At 45.0% G+C, this 13,073-nt stretch overlaps 2 protein-coding genes across 27 annotated transcripts in view; one reads left to right on the forward strand and one right to left on the reverse strand.

Moving 5' to 3' along the window:
- LOC147033690 (NACHT, LRR and PYD domains-containing protein 12-like) overlaps positions 1-13,073 on the forward strand; it is a 1,146,930-nt gene that overhangs the window by 1,133,101 nt on the left and 756 nt on the right. For all 22 annotated transcript variants that reach the window (XM_085871777.1, XM_085871800.1, XM_085871791.1 and 19 more), the window contains 2 exons: positions 9,178-9,261; positions 11,767-11,847. In XM_085871777.1, coding sequence (XP_085727903.1) covers positions 9,178-9,261; positions 11,767-11,847 — 165 coding nt within the window. The remainder of the gene's footprint in view (positions 1-9,177; positions 9,262-11,766; positions 11,848-13,073) is intronic.
- The window catches only part of LOC147033697 (NACHT, LRR and PYD domains-containing protein 12-like), a 517,878-nt gene that overhangs the window by 326,448 nt on the left and 178,357 nt on the right, over positions 1-13,073 (reverse strand). The window lies entirely within an intron of this gene.

Below are 13,073 nucleotides of genomic sequence, written 5' to 3' on the forward strand. Positions count from 1 at the left end.
CCTTCATCCTACCCCCTCCTTCATCCTACCCCCTCCTACATCCTACCCCCTCATTCATCTTACCCCTCCTTCATCCTACCCCCTCCTTCATCTTACCCCCTCCTTCATCTTACCCCTCCTTCATCCTACCGCCTCCTTCATCCTACCTCCTCCTTCATCCTACCCCCTCCTTCATCCTACCCCCTCCTTCATCTTACCCCTCCTTCATCCTACCCCTCCTTCATCCTACCCCCTCATTCATCTTACCCCTCCTTCATCCTACCCCTCCTTCATCTTACCCCCTCCTTCATCCTACCCCCTCCTTCATCTTACCCCTCCTTCATCCTACCCCCTCCTTTATCCTACCCCTCCTTCATCCTACCCCCTCATTCATCTTACCCCTCCTTCATCCTACCCCTCCTTCATCTTACCGCCTCCTTCATCTTACCCCCTCCTTCATCCTACCCCCTCCTTCATCCTACCCCTCCTTCATCCTACCCCCTCATTCATCTTACCCCCTCCTTCATCCTACCCCCTCCTTCATCTAACCCCCTCCTTCATCCTACCCCTCCTTCATCTTACCCCCTCCTTCATCTTATCCCCTCCTTCATCCTACCCCCTCCTTCATCCTACCCCTCCTTCATCCTACCTCCTCCTTCATCCTACCCCCTCCTTCATCCTACCCCTCCTTCATCCTACCCCTCCTTCATCCTACCCCTCCTTCATCCTACCCCCTCCTTCATCCTTCCCCCTCCTTCATCATTCCCCTCCTTCATCCTACCCCCTCCTTCATCCTACCCCCTCCTTCATCCTACCCCTCCTTCATCCTACCCCCTCCTTCATCTTACCCCCTCCTTCATCCTACCCCTCCTTCATCCTACCCCTCCTTCATCCTACCCCTCCTTCATCTTACCCCTCCTTCATCCTACCCCTCCTTCATCCTACCCCCTCCTTCATCCTACCCCCTCCTTCATCCTACCCCCTCCTTCATCCTACCCCCTCCTTCATCTTACCCCCTCCTTCATCCTACCCCCTCCTTCATCCTACCCCCTCCTTCATCCTTCCCCTCCTTCATCATTCCCCCTCCTTCATCCTACCCCCTCCTTCATCCTACCCCTTCCTTCATCTTACACCTCCTTCATCCTACCCCCTCCTTCATTCTATCCCCTCCTTCATCCTACCCCCTCCTTCATCCTCCCCCCTACGATTTCAGATTACTCCCCTCAAAACATTTATTTATGTATTTTTAGATCCTCGTGGAGGATCTCCAAGTCTTACTCACGTTGTTGTTCTTCATCTTCTTCTTGTGGACTTTTTTGTTTCAGACCCTTCACTTTTCATCGAAACTTCCTGAAACTTGACATACATATGTAAAAATTCCCTGCGCAGACAGTAACCATCTCCGAGTTTAAAATTCCTCCGAGAAAAAAAGTTATGACGTCAAAATATCTCCACTGATGGAAATCGCCTCAAAAAATATCTCCGAAACTAGGCAAGCTTTTTAAATTCTGTTTGTGGGAATCGAACAGGGCATCAGTAGAGATGAATTATCGCACATATGATACATCATTATGACGTCATATCAATTTTTCTGCCGTCATTCCTATTTTTTGACATTTTTTGTTTCACAACCCAGATTTTTCATCAGATCTTCGTGAAACTTGCCATGTATATCCAGAAAGCCCACGCGTAGGCAGTAACCATCTCCGATTTTGGAAATTCTTCCGAGAAAAAAGTTGACGTCATAATATCACTGCTAATGGAAATCGCCTGTACCATTATCTCCGAAACTAGGTAAGCTGTTTGAATTTTGTTTGCGGGAATCAAGCCGGGCATAAGCACAGATAATTTATCGCAAACCTGATACATAACAATGACGTCATATGCGTTTTTATGACGTCATCATTAAGAGGACAAGGATCTTAGCTCATTTGAGCTTGTTATTTACAAAAAATAGTGATTTAATTGATATTGCAAACTAATTAGAGAAAAGCCATTGACCACATGACAGCCTTTAAAGAGTTTGCAATGAATTTTGATTTTATTATGAATGATTTTATTTTAATATTGTTATTAATTGAAATCAGTATTTCTCATAGTTATAGTTTTTGCCATATTTTTTATGATATCCTTCTTCGATATAGTTGATACAAATAGACATACTGGTATATCTTTTTAACCAACTCACACTATATTTACAATTATGGTGACAACGCAATAAAATCAATGTATAAGAAAGGCAATGAAAACAGCTTACACTTGACCACTTGTGCAAGGTGGGGATATCTGAAGCCACAAAACTCAGTCCACCACACAACTCCTTGCCCAGATATCTATATTTCCATCTGACAAACTGCCTGTAGCTGGTATATTTGTATCGTCCGTACGAGGGAAATAATAACAATAGCTCTTTGAGACGGAGCTGTGGTTTTAATACAATTAACATTTTTGTTGCATTTTTTATGTTTCCAGATTTTGAGACGAGCTTTCAATCTTGTATGTTTGACGTGTTCTATTCAATAAACGTATCATGAGTTGTGGGCAAAATAACTGATCATTTCAGCTAAATCAGGGAGGAGGGTAATATGAAATCGGGTTCAGGCTACCCCCGGGTGTAACTTGAAATCGATTTCAGATTACCGGGAAGTAACTTGAAAGGGGGGTAGCTTGAAGTCTTTACACCAGGGTATTGTTATCATTCGTCTTACTGCAAGCGGGAACAGCGGTAACAGTTAAACCAGTGGTTCTCAAACCTTTTTTGAATACCGCCCCCTTCTGCCCTCTTGGACCGGCCCAATGCCCCCTTGTCCTATCGTTCGTGGTCGGACACCCAGTGGGCAATAGGATAGTCCGAATTTATGTGGATGGGAAGCAAAAATAACAGAAGCCAAATATTTTCTGAATAATATTTTACTTTATTTTACTTTACTTTTCCTTTACTCTTCCTTTACTTTTCTATTTTATTTTGCACTACCTGCAATGTTTCAGCAGAACAGGTCCAGGTGAGGAAAACTGGGAATCTGTTATCACAGGCCCAAATACCGTTAGTGTGAAGGGTGGGCCTGGTGACTCGCTGCGAGATTACGAACATCCAGCTCCATCTCAGTGAGGTGGAGATGCAGATCGCCCCTCTTGGTAATGTCAAGGTGGTTGCGATACTTGGTCAGTATCAGTCAGATGAACTCGTTCATCTACAACTTTCTATTGATGTTTCTTTGTTTCACTCCTTGGAGTTTTTATCTCTTCACAGGTTAACGGAATGTGAACTGAGCACCAAGTCTGGGCCCATCCTGAGGGACCTGAAGAACATCAACAACAACATAACACATTCATCATGGTGCTGAACCCTCTTTCAACGAGGTATGATGTGGGGAACGCCATCAGCAGCAGTTCTGCCTCTGTCCATTTTGCGGGGTATTCGCCCCGCTCCAGAATCCAGAATTTGCCGTATTCATGCTGTGAGAATCTTGCCTTCGCCTCATCATCATTCCACAAGTTGATAATTTCGTCCTGTAATTCGCACTTCACATCTCGAATGTCACATTTGAATGGGTTGACCACCCACGCTGGAACCGACAGTTCTAGCATGTCTCTGAAACGCTGCTCCATATCTCCAAGAATATTCTCAAGGTGATTACAATAAACGAGCAGCTCTTCATCAGAAACAGCAGTTTCCTTTGCAAAACCGGGGAAAGTGGTACATGTCTCTGCGGCCGAGGGTTTCCCTGTGCAGAGTCGCCTTGGTTACGAACGCGCTGATCACTTTCTTTGCTTTAGTCAGCGTCATATGGTCACCCTGGAGTTGTTTGTTGTCATCATTCAGTATACTGAATATGTCCGCGAGGTAAGCCACATCATGCTCAATCACATTCACTTTCTCTGATAACTCTGTATCAATTTCCGACAGAAACTCGACCACTGTCGAGAAGAGGGCATGGAAACGGGTCAAACAAGTGTCTTTGGACAACCATCGAACTTCGGTATGGAACAAGAGCCTCTCGAATGGTTCATCATTCTCCTGGCAAAGCTGACGAAACAGCCGATCATGCAGAGACGACACCTTGATTTTATTCACTGCTTTGATTACGATTTGGAGTGATGTATGAAGTCTGGTGCTGAGAGCTTTTGCTACAAGATGCTGGTGGTGCACGACACAGTGAATGTCGAACACGGACGGTACCTGGTTCTTCAGAAGTGCAATAAAACCACACTGGTGGCCAACCATCGCTGGTGCCCCGTCCGTCGCGCAAGCGAGAATGTTCTCCATCGGTATGTTCTTATCAGTAAAGTACTTCTCCAACGTTTGGAAGATGGAAGAACCATTCGTATCGGTCTGGAGAGAGCGGGCAAACAACAATTCTTCCACCATTTCCTGAACACGGATGAAGCAAACGTAGCAAAGTAACAGAGCTTTACTGTCATGCAAAGTGGACTCATCCAGCTGGATGGCGAAGTGCGTGCTTCTCAGCTCACAACACAGCTTATCTTCTACATCTGATGACATTTCATCAATCCTCCTGGCCACGGAATCATTGCTGAGCACAATCGACGAGACAACTGGATACGGATCCTGGCTCATAACAGTTTTTATCACTTCCCCAACAGCCGGTTTGATCAACTGTTCGCCGATTGAATACGGTTTTCCAGATCTGGCGATGAGCAATGACAGCTTATGCGACGCTTCCAGTCCTTTATCCATGAGCTTTTGGCTAGCTTTGAACATTATCGTTACCATGGATCGCTTCTCAAATTTCTCTTTCAGCGATTGGAAATAGCTGACCTCTGTGCGAGCCTCATCACTGTTCTTTTTACTCAGTCGCTCAGTCGAGATGGTTTCATTGCTTCATTGGACGGCGTGATACCACACAACAAACACATCGGTAACTGCGTGTTCGTCAGGGATGGAATGAATCCATACTTGATGTATTCAACGGAATACTGGCGACACTTTTTATTTGAGGCAGACATCTTGAAGCCGACCGGACGTGAACCTTATTTGAATAACGAAATCAATACGCCAAGATGTCGAAACACTAACACCAGTGACAAGGCCAAACAATAATTATATATTTCCGGTCTCCGGTCAGTATGCGCATTTATTTTCATCCTGCGCCTCAAAAAAAAGATTTCTTCACATTTCCAACGGTAGCTACAACAGCGTGGGCCGAAAACACAATGTCGCGCCGCCTCACGACTCGCGCTGCCTCACTACTTGCGCCGCCTCAGCACCCGCGCCGCCTCACGACTCGCGCCGCCTCACTACTCGCGCCGCCTCACGACTCGCGCCGCCTCACGACTCGCGCCGCCTCACGACTCGCGCCTCCTCACTACTCGCGCCGCCTCACGACTCGCGCCGCCTCACGACTCGCGCCTCCTCACTACTCGCGCCGCCTCACGACTCGCGCCTCCTCACTACTCGCGCCGCCTCAGTACCCGCGCCGCCTCGGTACTCGCGCCTCGCTGGGAATCGCGCTGCCGGATCATAACACATGTATATGGTATTCACACCATGTGTGTATTAAAAAAAAAACACTGACTTGCATTGTTGGTAAACAAGACTGTAATATGCTTGAAGAACTTCATGATTTTCAGAATAAATACATTTTAAAAATGTGTTCATGATTTACAAAAAGACCGACCTGTCCCATTTCCTCTCTTTAATTCCTCTCTGGACGGCGCCACGGCGAACGAGGAGGACCACAACGGGCATTGTTTGGCCAATTTGCCGAATGGCGCCGGGAAACCTGTTCAGACTGCAGGAAGCACAATGAGCGCTCCTAATCTCCGCTGCTCCTCGAAACCGCCAGTGCCCCCCAAATCATTACCAGCGACCCCTACCACTCGTGGAGTCTGGAGCGCCCCCCTGAAAGTTCCCAGCGCCACTGTCGGACGGTCGGGACCACTTTGAGAACCACTAGTCTCGAGGGCAGATCACCAGCTGAAGCACTTGTGCCAGCTTCACAGGATTCAGAGTAATTTCGATTTTGTAATCTGATATGTTTGTTTTGCTCGTAAAACCAGCATAACAAGATTTGTGCCATACGAAGGAATCAGGGTTGGTTGTAAGTATCAAAACAAGTCTATCTATTGCTATTCTGTTTTGACAGTCTCTATGTTTCTGTCGTATTTGCACAGACTCTTTCAGTTTGGTTAGTCCTTGTTCTGTAGCACATAACAGTTTGTCACTTTTCTTCTCCTGGCAGATGATGCATTGTGTGACATCAGTGGATCTGCCTCTTATAAGATTCAGCATTGGCTCCATATTCTCATTTTTGTAGTGGCACATTCATCATATGAAATTCCACATGAAGCACATCCTTCATCTAAAACAAAAGAAAAATGAGTTGGTGCATTTCATCACTCAACCCGATAAGCGCTTTCTGTTGATGGTGATCTGAGCGCAGAGTGATTCAGCTTTTTTGTCACATATATATGGAGCAAATACGTGTTTCTTGATTAAAACTATGATTGGAAATATTTGGGCCAAAATCAAATATTTTTTCCTTAAATCTATGAACAGTTAAACTCAAGATGTACTTCAGAAGTCGATTTAGGAGAAATAGTTGCTGGCCATGGCAGCCATCTTGAAATACAAGAAATGGCCACCATTGCCACTAATTAAAATGCAAACATTACATTTTGATAGGATGAAGAGTTTATATATGGTGATGCGTTATGCCTCTGGATGACACTTCTGAACTGTGCATTTGACCTCAGGAAGACCGGAAATAATAGCTAAAATAACGTTTTGGTGTCCATTTTGTTTTTGGCCATTGTGAGGCATTTCGAGTCACAGGAGAGGGTGACAGACAGCAAAAATGTACTCAGCACACCGAAATTATGATGATAAAAAAGTGGTCTGTCAACGTTTCCCAAAAAATGCCTCTTGAAGTCTGATTTCCCAAAAATCCGACCAGTCTATACCTTCAATTACTGGTTCCTCAGGATGTGGAGTAACTTGTGGTGTGTAGGTGTCAGCGTGCTCCATATGAATGGGAGAACGAGGGAGTAGAGGAATTGGAGGAACCTCGGGTAGTGTGGTGGTTTAATAGGAGCAGGAGGGGGTGGAGGAGTTGGAAGAACCTCGGGTATGTGTGGGGGGAATGGGGGAATCTGTGAGAGGTTGGATAATTTCAGGTTCTTCCTCAGTTTTATTGATGTGTTCAAACACGTGATGTAAAACAGCTGGAACAGACACTGTTGGGGTTCGAAGCTCATCGTTTTGTAAAGTCGGGCACTGTTAAGAAGGGGGGAGAAGGGGGCACTGAGGGTACGATCGGTTTTTCCCCTTTTATTTTTTTTAATGGAGTTCGTCCTCGTTCACACGAGAGGGAGACGGAACAGTTTAACTTTTAATGTTTTCCAGAGATGGAGTGTAATTTACCTCCATAGGATTTTGGGGGCACATCTCAGGTACAGGTAGAGAGTCTGCATTCTCATGTGCGAGGGATTCGTACCGGTTGCTCGTCATCGTCTGGTCAGAGAGAAACGATCCCGGTGTTTCTGACTCGATAATTACCACCTTCTCTTTACGAGGTGTTGATGAATCTTGAGGAGTTTTCCTCTTCCTCAATGAGGAAACGAGTGTAAAACCGTCACAGATGTTCATATTATCAGGAGGGTTTGAGTTTGATGTTGTATCTTCTGTCGCAGTAACCGGGGTCGTGTACATGACAATGTTGGGAGTTGGAGGTGAAGCAGTGTTGGCGGGAGAGGATGTCTGATACCGATTTGGGACAGAAACGTTTCAAACCAAGCTGTTCGTTTCCACAAGCAAAGCATTTTAATGTTTCTGTTGATGAGTGGACTTGGTAATCGTGGTTATTGTTACGAAATTTAAGAACAACGTTCAATACGTTATCAAGGTTGGATGTGGGAAGTACAATGTACACGTCGCTGGAAGGACACGATGTGATTCACCTGTTCGTTCCGAAAGCCCAGAGGTGACATTTTAATCTGGGACACGACAGGACCAAACCGAGACAGGTCCACAAACAGAACCTCACACTTTATAAATGGAGGGACATTTGATATTACTGTCTTTACATCTGAGGGGCCGAGGGGGGGAAACCAGAATGAAATGTCCATTGTTTGTGGACAAATCAGCCACTTATAATTGTTCATTGAGGGACTGGGTTATCATTTCATATTTATATAATTGTTTATAGAGAGGGACTGGATTATGATCCCATAATTATATAATTGTTTATGTGGACTGACAGGGTTATAATCCCATCATTATATAATTGTTTATGGAGAGTGACTGTGTTATCATCCCATCATTATATAATTGTTCATGGAGAGTGACTGTGTTATCATCCCATACTTGTATAATTGTTTATGGATAGGGACTGGATTATCATCCCATACTTATATAATTGTTAATGGTGAGTGACTGCGTTATAATACCATCATTATACAATTGTTTATGGAGAGTGACTGGGTTATTATCCCCTCATTATATAATTGTTTATGGAGAGGAACTGGGTTATAATCCCATCATTATATAATTGTTTATGTGGAAGGACTGGGTTAAAATCCCATAATGATATAATTGTTTATAGAAAGTGACTGGGTTCTAATCCCAAAATTATATAATTGTTTATGTGGAGGGAATGGGTTATAATCCCATAATTATATAATTGTTTATGTGGAGGGATTGGGTTATAATCCCATCATTATATAATTGTTTATGGAGAGTGACTGGGTTATAATCTCATCATTTTATAATTGTTTATGTGGAGGGACTGGGTTATAATCCCATAATTATATAATTGTTTATGGAGAGGGACTGGGTTATAATCTCATCATTTTATAATTGTTTATGTGGAGGGACTGGGTTATAATCCCATAATTATATAATTGTTTATGTGGAGGGAATGGATTATAATCCCATCATTATATAATTGTTTATAGAAAGTGACTGGGTTATAATCCCATAATTATAAAATTGCTTCTGTGGAGGGATTGGGTTGTAATCCCATCATTATATAATGGTTTCTGTCGAGGGACTGGGTTTTAATCCCATAATCATATAATTGTTTATGTCGAAGGACTGGATTATAATCCCATCATTATCTGGTGTTGATATGATTTATAAACATAACTATTGAAATGGTGAAAGTATTCCCAAGGTTCTCCATGTTGTGAACAGAATGATAATCTCAGGGTTTTTCTCTTTCCCTCCTTTACCATCAGTTTGAGTTCGAATCCCATCGGTGATGAGGGACTGGAGGAGTTGATGGAGGGTCTGAAATCACAAACAAAGTTACGAACCCTCTGGTGAGTGGAAAGGGGATTTGGGGGGGGGGGGGGGTAATGAAAACATCGTGACGTCATAATCCCTGATCGTGTCCCTGACATTCTCCAAGTGAACCTTGACCTCCATTATTAAACTTTGGTTGAACTTTGTACTTCACTTGTGTTCAGAGAGGGGAATGGAAGGGACAGCTGGTTCTGTGTGGGGATCATTGGGGTGAATGAAGAGGGAATGAGGAACAATGATTGACACACCACTCGTGTGAATGATAAACGGCTTCACACAAATCATTCTGAACATTCAACGTTTCATTCTTTTGTGGTGAAGGTTCGTCAATGTAAAAAGGAACGAAGAATGTTCTCTGAGATCACGTGATCGATATGTTTGTGGACCTTGGTAAATGAGGGTGAAAGTGAAGATGAAGTTGCAACGTTGAAGAAGAAGAAGAAAACATCAAGGTGAACCTGAACTCTCAACGTCACGTTTGTGGATCAGTTTGGGTTCAAACCCCGAATGATCCATTTACACCATTTAAACACCAACGTTGGACCCGTAGTGTCGAACTCAGGTGATCGTACCACGTGGTGCCGATGGTGCACCTTCAGAGAGGGGAGGGGGTGTAATGGGAGGTTTTTGGGGGGAATTGATCTTTTTTTAAAACGAGAAATCTTAGAATGAGGAGATCGTTTGGACCGTCCTGTCTGTGTCACACCCTCAAGTTTTTTTTTGACAACCTGAACCATCCACCTGCACACAGGTATTACCATGTACATGTAAAACAAACAAAGGTGTGTCACCACGCTGCACAGGTAGAAAACACAGCGGACCTTGCGGTGATACGTGTGGTTGCAGACTTGAGTGCCTCAACAACAATAACCACAATATGTTTGATGAAGAAGAATCTGATGAAGATGAAGTTCACGGATATAAATAAACATCATGGTGGAGGGGATTCGGGTACAAACTGTGATTTCGTTTCCTCCACAAACACACACAGGGTTATACAAATAACTAAATAACACTAAACATTACTTACTATATATTATGGATCATCAAAATAATAATAATAATAATAATAATAGTCATCGTGGTGTCGGAATTTTTCCTCATTTTGTGGACATGGAATGAAAAAAGGCAGAGGGGGTCGAAGGAGAGGGGAGGGGGCAGAGGGATTAGGGGTGGTGGGGGTGAGGGGTTTTTGGGGGTAGGGTTGTGGAGGGTATTTTACATTGTTGTTTCCAATGTTTGATTGTTTATGATATTTCACGAGTGTTTGATGTTGTTATCTTCGGTAATAATCGAGGATTGTTCAGCTGGATGAACCGTTGATGTTCAACACACACCTGGTTCGTTGGATCAAACAAGGAAATCAATCACTGATTTAGATTCCTGGATTACTCTCCCTCCCTCAATGATTGAAAGTGAATTTTTCCAGTTTTCCACCTCATTATCTTCTTCAACAAACATTCAAACTTCACACAAACAAACCAAGTCAGCAGAACTAACCTCGTCCACACCATTCCATCTCTATTTCCCCCACCCCTACCCGTTCCGTCCCCATTCCCCCACCCTCCCCATTCCCCCACCCCTCCCCATTCCCCCACCCCTCCACATTCCCCCACCCCTCCCCGTTCCGTCCCCATTCCCCCAGCCCTCCCCGTTCCGTCCCCATTCCCCCACCCCTCCCCATTACGTCCCCATTCGCCCCCTCCCCATTCCATCCCCATTCACCCCTCCCCATTCCGTCCCCATTTCCCCCCACCCCTCCCCATTCCCCCTCCCCATTCCGTCCCCATTCCCCCACCTCTCCCCATTCCCCCCACCCCTCCCCATTCCGTCCGCATTCACCCCCTCCCCATTCCGTCCCCATTCCCCCCACCCCTCCCCATTCCGTCTCCATTCCCCCCTCCCCTCCCCATTCCGTCCCCATTCACCCCCTCCCCATTCCGTCCCCATTCCCCCACCTCTCCCCATTCCGTCCCCATTCCCCCCACCACTCCCCATTCCGTCCGCATTCACCCCTCCCCATTCCGTCCTCATTCCCCCCTCCCCATTCCGTCCCCATTTCCCCCACCCCTCCCCATTCCGTCCCCATTTCCCCCTTCCCCTCCCCATTCCGTCCCCATTTCCCCCACCCCTCCCCATTCCCCCCTCCCCATTACGTCCCCATTCCCCCCCCCCCTCCCCATTCTGTCCCCATTTCCCCCACCCCTCCCCATTACGTCCCCATTCCCCCCACCCCTCCCCATTCCCCCCCTCCCCGTGAATATAACTCGAACCTGTTCATTGAGCTGTTTTATTTATTTATTTCTCTTTTGTACAAACTTGTTCCCACGATCCAGGGGACGATGTCTCACGGAAAGGGGGTTTGTACTATTATCGGTCACGTGACATTCAACCTGTTCATTTTCAAGTTATTTAATTATCTCTTAACCTGCAACAAAGATCCTTCTAATAGAACTCGTTTATCTAGAACTTTCTACTGATGTTTCTTTGTTTCACTCCTTGGAGTTTTTATCTCTTCACAGGTTAACGGAATGTTACCTGAGCACCAAGTCTGGGCCCATCCTGAGGGACCTGAAGATCATCAACAACTTGGAGAAACTTGTGTGAGTCCTGAACTGTTATTGAGGTTTTTGTTCTTCTTCTTGTTCTGTTTCCCTGAACACGGATTAGTGAATTCCCATCACAGGTTTATAAATAAACTCCATATTTAATTTCCTGTAAACTCCCTTTTCCTCGTGCTCTGTTCGCGCGTTTTTGGAGTAGTGCGGCCTGTCATTTACACCACTCTTTAATTTACCTTCACGAGTGTTTGTAATTACACGATTCGAGTGTGTGAGTGATGTTGTGATTTAATTTACACTCTGAACACCATGAACACGTGATCGTTGTAAGAGATGATGTGGGATACATAGATTTCCTCCCTCCTCCTCGTTTTCCCGCCTTCCTGTCCCTCAGTTCCTGAAATCCTCCATGTTCGGTTCGTCCGTTTGGTCACGTGTTCACCATTTTGTGTGTGAATTGTTCCTCTGTAATAAGTGAACCCTTTGTAATCATCACTGGAAAGGGTCCGTGGTGTCGCGAGGTTGGTCGTGTGAACACAAGACAGAGGAAGGTCATCAGTGTTGAAGTAAAAATGGATGTTTTCAGACGGGATGAAAGAGATGATCGTACAGCTGATATGAAGGTGAAGTGAAGCCGTTTAACGATAGTTGTGGTGGTTTTGGAACTTCCGGAAGAGTTACAACTACCACAACATCAGAATGACCGGAGAGGATGCTGCTGCCCACACCGAGACCGCCGACAAGGTTCCATGATGGAGGAAGGTGGATATTCTCCAAAACAAATGTTCAACATTGATGAGACCGGTCTGTTTTGGAAGAGGAGGTCACGTGGGAGGGACATTTCTCGTGAGGAGAAGATCACACCTGGGGGGTTTAAAGGAGAAAAAGATCGCTTCACGCTGATGTTGGGAGGAGATGCTGAAGGTGATTGTACATTGAAACCGTTCATGGTTTACCATTCAGAAAACCCCAGGGATATAAAGGGATATGTTAAAAATGTCTGCCTGTCCATCGGTATTCAAATACCAAGGGCTGGATAACAGGTATTCCGTGTGTAACAGGATTAAGTGGAGCTCGACCAAATCACGACAGGGATGGGAAATGGCGGGACAGGAACTACTTTATTCCACTCTACATATCAATACACAAGGATGTAAATCCACCACAACAAGTAAAATGTTTCGTGAATATTTTATCTCCCAGTTTGTTACCGAGTTGAAGGAATATTGTGAGAAGGAGAATTTGAGTTTTATAATTGACGGACAGTA

The sequence above is a fragment of the Eptatretus burgeri genome, chromosome 2 (assembly GCF_056783735.1).
Source record: "Eptatretus burgeri isolate ZD-2024b chromosome 2, Ebu_testis_v1, whole genome shotgun sequence".
NCBI classification, from domain to species: Eukaryota; Metazoa; Chordata; class Myxini; order Myxiniformes; family Myxinidae; genus Eptatretus; species Eptatretus burgeri.